Source organism: Perognathus longimembris, chromosome 19, assembly GCF_023159225.1.
Source record: "Perognathus longimembris pacificus isolate PPM17 chromosome 19, ASM2315922v1, whole genome shotgun sequence".
Classification (NCBI taxonomy): Eukaryota; Metazoa; Chordata; class Mammalia; order Rodentia; family Heteromyidae; genus Perognathus; species Perognathus longimembris.
This window is the reverse complement of record NC_063179.1, coordinates 2576652-2589767: the sequence shown is the minus strand read 5'-3', so window position 1 is coordinate 2589767 and position 13116 is coordinate 2576652. Positions and strand designations below refer to the sequence as shown.

At 47.0% G+C, this 13116-nt stretch overlaps 1 protein-coding gene across 1 annotated transcript in view; it reads right to left on the bottom strand.

The window, feature by feature from the left end:
- Nucleotides 1-13116, bottom strand: part of Adamts16 (ADAM metallopeptidase with thrombospondin type 1 motif 16) — a 100585-nt gene that overhangs the window by 69597 nt on the left and 17872 nt on the right. Inside the window, exon 4 of the mRNA XM_048368035.1 lies at nucleotides 973-1249. Within this exon, the coding sequence (XP_048223992.1) occupies nucleotides 973-1249 (277 nt within the window). The remainder of the gene's footprint in view (nucleotides 1-972; nucleotides 1250-13116) is intronic.

Genomic DNA, 13116 nt, shown 5'->3' with positions numbered 1-13116 from the left:
TTCTACAGATGGTTGCTTCAGTGAGCACAGAGGACACACCTTTTTCTGAAGTGGAGTCTGACAGGAAAGGTGTGTTCTGAGTATGAACTTCCCCAAGACAGGACCAGCACCACCGAGAATGTCAAAACAAGTGGAGTTCCGTTTTACGGATTCATTTGAATGTAGCACATTCAAATGTAGCTTTCATTTTATTCACAGGATGAAGTGGGTGCTGATGCCCCAGGGGCATTGAGAATCTGAGGGTATTTAATTGTTGAGGTGCCAGGTAATTGTCCTTCATTCATTTTTTGGTCAAGGTTGACAGAGTACCTGCCATGCCTTCAGGAGGTAAGTCAAGAGACCTCAAATGCTGAGAAGGATGGGCTTGGACGGGCCCACATTCCAAGTCCCTGTGGGGGATGCAGGAGGATGAGGGAATTCTAGAAAACTGTGATTTCGGGAAGGTGAGGAGTTGCCACCTAAAATGCAAAGTCCTGCTCACTTCCTGCTCATGACAAAGGACAACATTTCTACAAAGCACGGTGATAAATTTCAGGAAAAGTGTACCCTGCATAGCCTGGCCTTTTGATGGTTTGATGTGGTGGATTAAAGCATATAAATATGTATATAAATACATTACCTCAGCAGGAAAACGATAGGGGCTTTAATAGTTCTGAAACCTCAGAACTATAGAATTACCCAGTAGAAATGCCAGGTTTCTTTTGACAATATCTGGTGTCGTCTGCATTTCTGAGCCACGTGTCATTTAATCTGCCCAGAAACAGTTCCCATTATTAAATAAAAAAAAATCACTTAGCATTGTATATCCATGTTCTGTGAGGAGCTGCCTACAGGAAATGGTCAGAGAATGACTCTGAATCGCCGCTTGAGAGCAGCAGTGACGGTAGACGTGTCTTGAAGACAGTGAACGCTTTTCACGGGCTACGCAAGGACACAAATCACTATGTAGGCAAAGGAATTGCCCTTACATACATTTCTTGCGTCTTCCACAGAAGTGCTGCTTTTGTTGGAGCCCGGGACCGTGGCTGTCATCGCGGAGGCTTCGGCTCGCCAGCTCTCGCTTCCGGGCCACCGTCAGGATCTCGTTGGCCCATGGAGCCTGGGGCGCCTGGGGCTCTGTGGATCGCTTGTAGAGCATGTGGGAGGGAGAGCAAGGGCCGGCGGGAGGATGACCACTCAGTGTCCCTGCCAGGCTTTCAGGAAGTGGCTTCAGGAAATAGTCTGCTTCCTCTGTCCTTATCATGCCTGACTACAAAAGCAAAGAGTGACAGGGAACACAAACCACAGTTACAATTCAGCTGAGACGTGGCCAAGCCCTTGCTCCTCTCACTCTTTCACACACTTGCTGCTCAAGCCAGCATGAGTGTGTGTGGGAGGGACTCAAACACGAGCTGAGAAATAGGAAGGCTCCTATGCAGAGTTCTGCCCTCCTCCCTGTGTCCCTCTGGATACCCCCAGCACAGCAGAGCGCTGACTCAGGCAGTCGGCTGACAAATACCGCGAAGGGAGCTCATTTCAACCCAAATTATGGGTATTCAAGAAAATGTGCACAAATTGAGGTGTTAACTTTGGTAGAAAGTACCGGAGAGAAAATTAGTATCCTGATAGCTTAATTTGCAAAATTCTATGGAAATGAATCTGAACACATGCAGAGAAGGTGATATTTCCCAGAAAAGTAAACTTAATAAAAATTAATCTAGAAGAAATCATTAAAGGATTTACTTAGGGCATCAGAAAGACCTTTCTAAGAAAGACATTGAGGGATAGGGGAAATAAGTGCTTTTATGAAACACTAAAACATTCATGTTTTATAAATTATTCATCCTGCGTGGGGAAAAGCCCCTAGCTTTCCCTCTGAGGTCTGTAATAAGCTAGGACTGTCCCCTTTCAACACCATATCAGCATAGTACTGGATGCTTTCACAATGAATCAGAAAACAGAAAGTAAAATACTTGTCTAGAAAAGCAGTATGAAAATAGACGTTTTAACATTCCTTAAAGAATCTGGGCACTGGTGGCTCATGGTGGAAAACCTAGCTATTTAGGAGGCTGAGATCAGGGGATCACAGGTCGAAGCCAGCAGGACAGGAAAGTTAATGAGACTCTCATCTCCTGTTAACCATGAAAAAGCCACAAGTGAAGCTGTGGCTCAAGTGGTAGAGTGGTAGCTTTAAGCACAAAGCTTAGGGTTTGAGTTTAAGCACCAAGGTTGGTGCATACATGCGTGTGTGCAGGTACACACACACACACACACACACACTTCCTTAAGAATATAAAATTGAGTGACAGCTACTTTTACTTTTTAGAATGATAAAGCTTTTAAAGCCTGATAATACAACAGTTAGTGAGAAGAAGACAAACAGGCAAAAGGGGAGACAGGCCATATTAAGAGACCAGCTAGCGTCAGAGCCCTCCAGCCCATTCATCAACACCGAAAGCATGCTATTCACTTCTAGGGTTCAAACCTGAAAAGTACTTGCCAAATACTTCTTTTAACTATTTTTGTCTACATTTGGACAACATAGCACATAAAAAAGATGAATCACCATGTTCAAGTAAGATGGCACTCAGACATACAAGGATGGTTCGATCATATAAATCAGCATGAAAAAATAAACATCAACAGAATGAAACACAAACATCACCTGGGTATCTCAATAGCTGCACAGAACATGTCTGATGAAAATTAACATCCTTTTTATAATAAAAACACCGTCCAACTTAGTGTAGAAGGAATACACCTCAGCATAATAAAGGCCATATATGGTAAGCTTGCAGCAAATCCCATATGGAACAAGGAAAAACCAAAAGATCTGGGATTAGACAAGGCTACTACTCTCTTTTACCAGATATTGGAAAAGAAGTGAAATTGTCATATTTACAGTTGACATGATCTTACATACGGAAAACCGCAAAGATTTAACCCAAAGCACTAAAATAAAGGTGTTTATCAAGGCTGCAGAATACAAAATAACATTACTGTGTAACAATGGTGAATTCACTGATAAATCAAGAAAGCAGTATCACTGCAACAGTTACAAAAAAAAACCCCACAGATATAAGTTTAGCCAGTGTTTCTCAGTGGAAATTAGAAAACACCAATGAAAGAAGTTGAGGAGGAGGTAAAGGATTTCTTTGTTAGATCATATAATGCAGAATGAATTTATTAAAGTTTGAAGCTGTTATTAAATGTATAACTTTATGCCACTTATAGCTCTATAATATAACTACATATATTGTTGTTGCATTATGTTTACATTGTTTGATGTTATTTTGATGAATTGTTACACCAACGAGGATGTGACAGACAAGTAAGTGTCCATTCTGTTTGTTTCCAGAGCCCGTGTCTAATTCTCACTGGGGACCTTGGGGGCGGGGAGTCTCGCGGCACCTCAGTACCCACAACAAGAAATGCTGTGTGGGGCTGGGTAGTTTTGAGGGGTTCTGAGCTTAATGGGGGTGGGGCAGGCAGGCGAACAAAGCATTTCTGAGATCTTGGGAGCTAGGAGAGGCTGAGATGAGACGTGGGAGACGTGACATAAAGGAGGAGAGCCCAGGTTTATTATACACGCCGAGATTAAGCATTAGCCACAGCATTCCTGCTGGCCAGGGAGGGAAGGCAGAGGAAAACTTGATCAACTATCAGTGAAGCCATCAGCCCTGTGGGGGGTCGACCTCCTGGGGACCAGACATCACTCAGCACTGAAAGGGAGAAATACTTGGAATTCAAGCCCTGAGTCCAGGAGGAGGGGGAGGGGGAGGGGGAGAGGGATACCCCAGTCCCCTCCTCCCCTTCCCCCTGCCTCCACCGCACCTGGGCTGGCTTCCATGTAGGACTGAATTGGTGTCTTTAGGGTATTCCAGAATATTATTAACTAAAGGAAGATGTGACCCTTGAACGTTTGTAGTTTCACCCAGGAATGGCCAAGTGCGGGAGTTTATACTGGATAAAGTGTGTCTGTTCTTTCACATAGAGCATGAGCAACACCGGGCAGTGCCACTTGTCTACTAACCAAGTCAGTGTTCCACATCACTGGAGGAAGCTAGTGAAATGTTAAACTAACAACGAAGACATTCCACCTTGCTTAAAACATTCTATGATAGGCACACATTTCTTTGCTTTCCAAACCACCCTTCAGAACCCAGAGCAGAGGTTACCCATCATCCCCTGGACTGGACTTGTAGAGACAGAAGCCCCAGAACCAACAAGTCACGCAGCTCTGAGACACGCTAGCTGCATGACTTTGGAAGAATTGTGTAGTTTCTCTGTGCTGTTTTGTCATCTAAGGTAACAGGCGGATAACCATTTACCCTGAATTTGTAGGACTTACAGTAATATATTTTAAACACATGGTGCTTTAGTAAACACTGGCCAATAACCAAATTAATAAAAAGACAAGGGCAAACCATCCCAGTCTTCACCTGTGATGATCTCTGATCGTCCTCTGGTGACTCGGGTGGGGGGACCTAGAATTTCGGAGTCCCTCTGCAGCTGTGACATTGGTGCAACCACCGCCTCACTCACCCCAAATGCATCTTGGCTTTGAGTTTGCTGACTTAACTTTCTGCACTATTCCTAGGCTTGTGGCCCATCGCCTGCGTGTTCTGCGATGACTGCTGGGATTTCAAACCAGCCTCTGCTTCTGAGGCTCAACGGCTGTGATGGCCCAGCGGAGGGCTGTTGATAATAAGACAGGAGCTTCTCACTGCAGATGGTGGAGCTGTGGATTTTGTTAGCCCTGTAGTCACCTATTGCCCTGGTTGCATTAATAACATAACCGGTTTTTATATTTACATGACTTCCAATCTCATCAAACATCCTACAACATGGTGACAGATCAGCGTGGTATTTTATAACCCTCGATGAGCAAGGGACAATGGAAGCTATGTTTCAATAAATGACTGTATCAGCTTGCTGCATCCTTGCCAGGCAGGTTATCTGAAACGACAGGCAAATCACGGAAGATGGATAGGCCCTTCTTATCTCCAGGTCTCCGGACCAAGAGGACTTTCTTGGAACTCCTAAAATGCCTGGCCCACTCCTGCTGAGGTCCCCATCATGATGCCTGAGGTGGATCATTAACCAGGGACCCCGAGCTCTCCCAGGCACGGCTCACGCCAGAGATGCAAATCCTCGTCACTGGGGAGCTCATCAGTCACTAAGAACGGGAAGGCGCCCTTCCATGCCTGCATGCTGCTGCTCCGAAGTGGCCCATCCACTGCATCCTATGACTTACTCACAGCTAGAATTGGGCTGGTTTTTATTGAGTGTGTATCTAGCGACCCGTCATCTCTCTCGATGATCTCTCCCTATAGGTACTATAAATAAAAAAGTGAAGTAGATTGGAAAATGCTCTCCTGGAGGCCATTTGTCCTGCAGTGGGAGAGAATTCCCCTGATGGGGCTCCAAGCTTATCTCGGTGCTAACATACAGCTTTTGCAAGTGAGCTGGCCGTGGGCAGACTCAGTGAAGAAGTGATCGGAGAAACAGGCATGCTGACTCCAGAATAATTTTATGGTGACTCTCCTCCTTCATCTTTTCAATAGCATGATATGAGGCAACAGTATTCTACTCAGTCTAGGTCTCCTAAGAGATATTTCAGAAACACTAGACAATTTCAGCTTTCACTCAACTTTTATGGAGGCCAAACTGCTTTTTATCGCCTTGTATCTTCAGAATCACACACAAACCAAACCAAGGCAGATTCATCACTTCCCTGCCAGATTTCCTCCAAACCACAGTCGGCCCCTTGCATGACTGTACGTGATATTGTGAAAAAATCAGATTTAGCCAAAGTCTAAGAAACTAAATAAGCCAGAAAACTCCTCTTTCCCCAGGGGATCTTGGATCTGATTCTTTTTCCTCCTTTCACACCTGGCAAACACACTGGGCTTTTGAAAAGCTTCAAGGACAACAGGGCTGATGTTCTGGTCACAAGAAACCCTACTGTCCTAAACCCCAACAGACCCAGGGTTCTTGGTTTCTATGAGTTGCTTAGCACTGTACTGAGTGTCTGGACACTTCCAATTGCTGATCTCTGCACTCTTAAGTCTAACATTTGACACTTGACACCTGGACAATTCGTCGTGTAAAGTTGTGTCTTGTTAGTTATGGCATTACTCATATCACCATAATGTAGGCTAGACTTGATTTCTCACAAAACCTCACTTCTACCGCAGTGACACTGAGTCACATGCACAGTACCCAAGGACTGCGTGGGATGCAGAAGGGGAAAGGGTGGTCTGGGAGGAGAAGAGGAGCAAGCAGGAGCAGAGTCAGCTTGGGGTGGACTGGCAGTAGGAAGGACGAGCAAACGGCATGTCCTGACTCCCCAGGAGATGTCCATGAGCTCACTCAGGCAAATCCACTTTACTTGTTGAGCTTTACCTGGCCAGACGCAGACAGCATAACCAGGTTTTACATTTCGCTGATGCCTCTGAAAAGAACATAACCCACGGCTAGCTCTGACACCGTGTCCAGGAGCCTGTTCCAGCTCTCTATCCTCCCGGGACTCCGTCTTCCTGGCCCCAGATCTGCACCTCCTCTCTCCCGAGTCTTCCCACTATGGACGGCACTGTTAAGAACTTGCTTCCTGCCTCGCTGATCTTAGTGGTGGGCAGATGTTGGACACAGGCCAGTGGTGAAAGGAGAGACCACGTGGTAGCACTCAAGGCAAATATGGCTCCAGTCTTGTCTCTGGCCTTTCTTTGGTGGGGAGATGTTTGCTTGTGCATGCGCGCGCCTGTGTGTGTGTGTGTGTGTGTGTGTGTGTGCGCGCGCACGCATGCCCCTGTTCTCAGGCCCAATTATTTTATGTTTATAAATAAAGGACAAATCTACAATCATTTTGCTGGGAAACTTTTTCACATTCAACCTGCAGGCTTGAAATGCCCAAAGATAATGAGAAGAAAAAAAATTAAAGACCAAAGGGCAGATTTCTGCAGGACGAAGGAAGGCAACGCACGCGGCCTCCAGAAGAGAGAGGGAGCTGGGCAGGACTCGCTGCGGGCTGGGAAATGCCCGAGAGACAAGGCTGGCACCACACACGCTTCCCCGCGCGCGTCCCGTCCGCCCAGTGTGCCCTTCCTCGGGCTGAGGCGCGCTGCCCGCTGGAGACAGCGGCGTGGCGAGCTCCTGGAGCGAATTCTGTCCCCGGAGATGTGTACCCTCCTGCTTACGGGGTGTCTCGACTCTCGCCATGGGACTCTTCTTGAGTGCCAGGTGGCAGGAGGGGCCCGTCATCCTTGTGTAGATCTGCTAGGATGGATCACGGTGACCTGTTGATCACCTACTTGCCCACTGCCCTGTCCCATGTCGTCCTCCGTAGTCCTTGACCCAGATGAGCCCCGGAGGGGTTCACAGCGATGCTTCCCTAGATGAAGACACCGAAGCCGCAATAGCCTGGGTGTCCTTAAACTCACAGATGGATAGACAGACGGTGGTGTATCCTTAGGGACAGATCACACCCAGCGACGAGGTGGAAGGCAGCGTGAGAAACCCTTCCACAGGAGGGAGTCCAGACGCTTTCTGACAAGTGCAGGCAGCCAAGGCGGAAGTCCCCACAGGGCAGACGGGGGGGGGGGGGGTGGGGACTGACAGGCTTCCCCTCCAGGGACAGGGCGTGAAGGGTATCCCGCTCTTCGTGAGGTAATGAAAATGGTTTAAAGCAGACTCCCGAGATGGCTGCACAGCCACGCAAGTTGCTCACCAAGTCACTGAGCCGGCCGCTGAAAGGGGTGGGGTTTACCATGTCAAATCTAACGGAATGGAACACGCCGGGGCTCGCGAGTGTGACAGGGACACGCCGGCCGCAGGTTCTCGGGGCTCTCGTGGAGTTCACAAGGGCTGCGATGAACGCACCCCCCCCCCCCCCAAGCAGCCCCAGGCAGACACGCGTAGGAAGGAACGATTCCACACAGCCACGCCAAGGCTGGGGACGGGTCGCCTTCCTGCTCTGAACCCCAGGCCGACGCCCGCGTAGGGGCCCGGCTCGCCCCGGGCACGGGAAGCCTCCGCCCTTCTCCTGGACCGGCGCAGGGCAGAAAGGCCGGTCTGCGGCCCCACCCCACCCCAGGCAGCGGAGACCCGGAGGAAGTTGTGGTTTCTTGCGTGGGGCAGGGATGAGGCCCGGAGTGAGGTTTCTGGTTTCCGTGGGGTCCCCTCTGTGGGCACAGGGCAGGACCACACCTCGCCTTCACTGATGGCTCTAATCTCTCTCCATGAAGGAAAGGAGCTGTCCCGCCCCTGGGACGCTGGGACCCAGCAGCCACCGAGGGCAACAGGGCAGTGTGCGGGTCGAGTTAGCCCCACGAACCAGACACAAGAGCACACGGAATGGGTCCTGGAAATCGATGCTTCCTGGGGACTTACTGATGACGATGCGAAGCAGTGCCGAGCATGGCTACTGTCTGTCATGTTCAGGGGAGAAGACTGAGCCCCCAGGCCCAAAGAGCAGAGAGCAACGTCCAGCCTAGCGCTGTGTTCTATAGGAATGTTGTCGCATGTGTAAACCTCGGGGCAGTGTTTTAAACATCTGTTATGACAGATACCGAATTTGACCATTCATCAATTCCAGGCTCAGGTATAAATACGATTACATATGCTCTCAGACACATCGGACTCCTGAGGGGCTTATAAAAGTTATGGCAGATCCTATTTCCAGGCCGCGAGACTCAAATTGTGTGATCCTCCTACAGTGTCGCAAGGCATATTCAAAATGTGTTCTGGTACGCTCTCTCCATCACAAGCTTTAATACAAAATTTGCTACATAGATATTACTTTTCTTTCCTCTAGAAACAAAATACTGATTACTGTGTGGACTGTTTATTAGATGTCAACTTTTGGAAGTTTACAGACTATGCTTGATTCCTTTTATATAAAAACTTTTCTGATAATATCAACACAGTTAAAAGTAGTAGTGACTATAAACTTTACAGAAAAAAATTAAAAAATGCAGCTGGGGGCTGGTGGCTTATGCCTACAATCCTAGCTACTCAGGAGACTGAGATTTGAAGATCGTGGTTTGAAACCAGCCAGGAAAGAAAAGTCTTTAAGACTCTTCTTATGTTCAATTAATCACAGAAAAAGACAGAAATAGAGCTGTAGTTCAGGTGGTAGAGCACTAACCTTAAGCAAAAAGGAATTCAGGGACAGCACCCAAACCCAGATTTTGAGCTCCAGGACCAGCAAATAAATAAATAAATATGTTGTACCTGCATAGGCATACACATATAATACACACACATACATATATATATATATATATACACACATATGTGTATGTAAGTATGCACCTATTGTATATACATATATATTCAATGGTGTCTCCAGTTTGGAGCTGTTCACATCATACCACCAACACCTACTTCAATGGCCATGTTCCTTCCTACACTAACGCAGAAGAGAGTACAGGTTTGCTCCATAACCACTAAACATAGGATACTGGGCCTTTCCCAAGTGCTGGGGTAGACAGAGTGTAAAAATTATAGGGAGAGATTTTTATTTTACCAAAGTCTGGTTTAGCAGTTGGAGAAAAGGACGGGCAGGCTGAAGGGAAAGGCAAGTGGATAAACGCCTTTTGGTGTGGCCAGTTCTCGGTCTTCTCTGGGTAGTCACCGATCCAGACTCAAGTCAAGATGCCTAAGACAGAAACCACAGGAGCTGTGAGCCAGAAGCTGCCCTTTGGGGCAAGGGGTGTCAAGATGACTTGAGAACTATTCCTATGAACAGAAGAAGAGTGCAAGGAGCATAAAAGCAGAAAGTAAATTCAGACATGGGTTTAAAATGTTAACCCATCACAGGAGAGATTCTCCAACCAATCTCCAGCTAAACACGACGGCAATGGTGCCCCGATGCCTCGCACACAACTCAGTCTCTGTGCATATTTTGCTGAGTACAATAACTGTGTCGCGGTTACAGTAAGGACTCCGGGGGTCACACCCTGTGCACGGTACCTGCGGCTGCTCTGCCAGCGCCCCCGCCTCACCTCAGACACGAGCAGCCACACCTGCCACAGGGTTGAATTCGAAACCAAGCTCACACAGAAGTGGCCTCAAGTAATTTTCCCAATTGAATCCATGTTAGAGTCCGTGAGGGAAAGGTGAAACCTGCAGTGAATAATCACTGTGCAGTGTGGTCCACAAACCGTTACAAAAATGCAATGCAACTGGCATGCTTGTCTGTGATGTTGGATCAAACACTTGCTTCCTGCTGATTTGACTACAGTGTCCACATTACATGTACACCGCAGTATAGTTATTTAACTCGTCGGTGTGTATCTGTGGCTACCACCCAAGAATGCAGTTGTTAAGCTATGGCTTTTGAGATGGTTTCACCTTCACGTCGCAACCTGTGAGATTAGCAAACTGTTCTCAGCATTTACACTTGTGATTACAATGTCACATCTGTGACCAAATGGTCACAAAGCCATGCTCCTTTGTCCCCCTAAGGCGTGAGGCTCAGCGGAAGGGAGGCCGGAGGACTTCCCACTTGCTTGTTTTAAGTTACAAGTTTTCAGTGAAGGTAATGAATACTTACACTCATTTAAATAAATGTAAACGTGTGTGTGTGTGTGTGTGTGTGTGTGTGTGTGTGTGTGTGTGTGTCATGGGGCTTGGACTCTGGGCCTGGGCGCTGTCCCTGAGCTCTTCAGCTCAAGGCTAGTGCTCTACCACTTGAGCCACAGCACCACTTCTAGGTTTATAGTGGTTGACTCGAGGTAAGAGTCTCATGGACCTTCCTGCCTGGGCTGGCTGTGAATGGAGTCCTCAGACCTCAGCCTCCCGAGTAGCTAGGATTACAAGCGTGAGCCACTGATGCCGGGCAAGTGTAAACTTTTTAATGTTTGATAAAGTACATTAGGCTCAAAACTTGGGAGAAAAAATGTCCTGTTAAGCTCTGTACCTTGGCTATTGCTATGCCTAGACTTAAGACACAAGTCTAGCTCAAACCCATGAGTGTGAGCTGTCCTAAGATTTTCATAAACTGCAAAGCTCTTTCCCGTTTTTCCACCAAGAGAAGATGTAACCTGTGGCTAGGTTTTGCCTGTTCCCCCGCAGGGAACGCTGGAGAACAAGAAACTGCAGAGCACGGGGCATGAGTGGGCTTCATTTGATTAGAATTCCCAAGTCCACATGCTGTTTCCCAGTGGTCAAGAGCGGGGCCTGGGGGCAGTGGAGACAGTGGAGGCAGGGATAGGAATCACTACTGGGATTTGATCTAAAAACTTTCTACAATTATGTATCAAATCCATATTATAAATTTAGGACAACGTTGCCGAGTGGCATAGAAAAGTCTGTATAATTGTCTTCGTTAACGACTAGATGATTTCCTTCCACTCACGGCAGGCTTGCTTGACAGAGTCCTTACACATTGACACATTTCATATTCAGAGTGCCAAGTCCCCGCACATGCTTGTGTATTGCAACTAGGAACAGCACCGTGCTGCAACCCATGCGAGCTTCTCTTTTGGCTCATCGTTCCGCCATCCATCACTCTTTATTTTATTACCCAGTGATGACCTGCAGAGGGAGTAGTCCAAACTCCCCTGCTTCAGCTAGATAATCTCTGCAAATAAAAACAGAGTTTATGGCTCCTTTGGCAGCTGCAGTGGGAATACAAAGCCCAAATGTGAGCTGTTCCCGGGCACTCTTCTCATTTATGACTCCTTGTTAAGTGCAAAACGATCTCCCAGGTGTTCAGAATAGACAACTTTCTTCCAAAAGCATGGTCACTGCAATGGTTCTATAATTTGCACAAACAATGCCTTGTGTTTTAAGTAGCTAGATTGAATGGTACGCCTTTCTATCATCCTGTTTGCTTTCAATCAATCCCTACAATGCACCTGGTGCGAATAAAATCTAATCCTATCCCTGCCTCATCAATGGGCCTTCTCTGAAGGTCAGATAACTGTCACTTCCCTGGTCTCACATTCAAACCCACCTGTGAGGCAAAGGACGCACTGACTTTCTGAGCAGGTCTTATGTGCATTACAGAGTTTAGAAACGGTCGCGGGAGGCTTAGGAGCGCGAGCACACCCCTCCGCCTGTGCGTGGAACCTCGCGTGATGGCCTTTCATCCACACAGCCGCACCCCATCCTCCTGCAATCCTCCGAGACCCATGGTCATCACCAACTTTCAGAACAAAAGCTCAGAGCGGTGAGCCAAGGCGCTGCTCAGAGAATCAGCACTGACCACGACCTACGTGACCCCAGAGGCATGGTGACCCGGTTTTCCACCCTCCCGCTCATTCCTTGTCACCGGAAGCTCCTCCATTCTGCTTCCTGCCAAGGGTCTCCTTCTTCATCTGCTTAGAGCTCAGGGGGCTCAGTTCATTTGTTTTCTTAGAATAATCTCCACAGTCCTTAAATGTTAGGTACTGTAAACTTATTATGTCCTTATGTGGTTGTTGAGGTAAATATTTTTATTGACTAAAATAAATTACTAATTTATTTTATAAATAATTTTTTTTTTTTTTTTGCCAGTCCTGGGGCTTGGACTCAGGGCCTGAGCACTGTCCCTGGCTTCTTTTTGCTCAAGGCTAGCACTCTGCCACTTGAGCCACAGTGCCACTTCTGGCCATTTTCTGTATATGTGGTGCTGGGGAATCGAACCCAGGGCCTCATGTATATGAGGCAGGCACTCTTGCCGCTAGGCCATATCCCCAGCCCCTATAAATAAATATTTTTTTAAGAATAAAAGAGTACAAGACCGAGGCTGAAATCAGGAAAGTAAGTCCTTTTGCAATAGCCTCAAAAAACATAAATACCTAGGAATAACCTTAACCAAAGAAGTGAAAGACCTCTATGATGAGAACTTTAAAAACATGAAAAATGAAGTTAAGGCAGAACTAAGGAAATGGAAAACCTCCCATGCTCCTGGATTGGGAGGATTAATATAATCAAAATGGCAATATTGCCATAGGCTATCTACAAATTCAATGCAATACCCATTAATATCCCAACACCATTTTTTAATGAAATAGAGGAAGCAATCCAGAAATTCATATGGAACAATAAAAGACCTAGAATAGCAAAAACAATCCTAAGCAGAAAGAACAGTGCTGGAGAAATTACAATACCCAACTTCAAGCTGTATTATAAAGCTATAGTAATAAA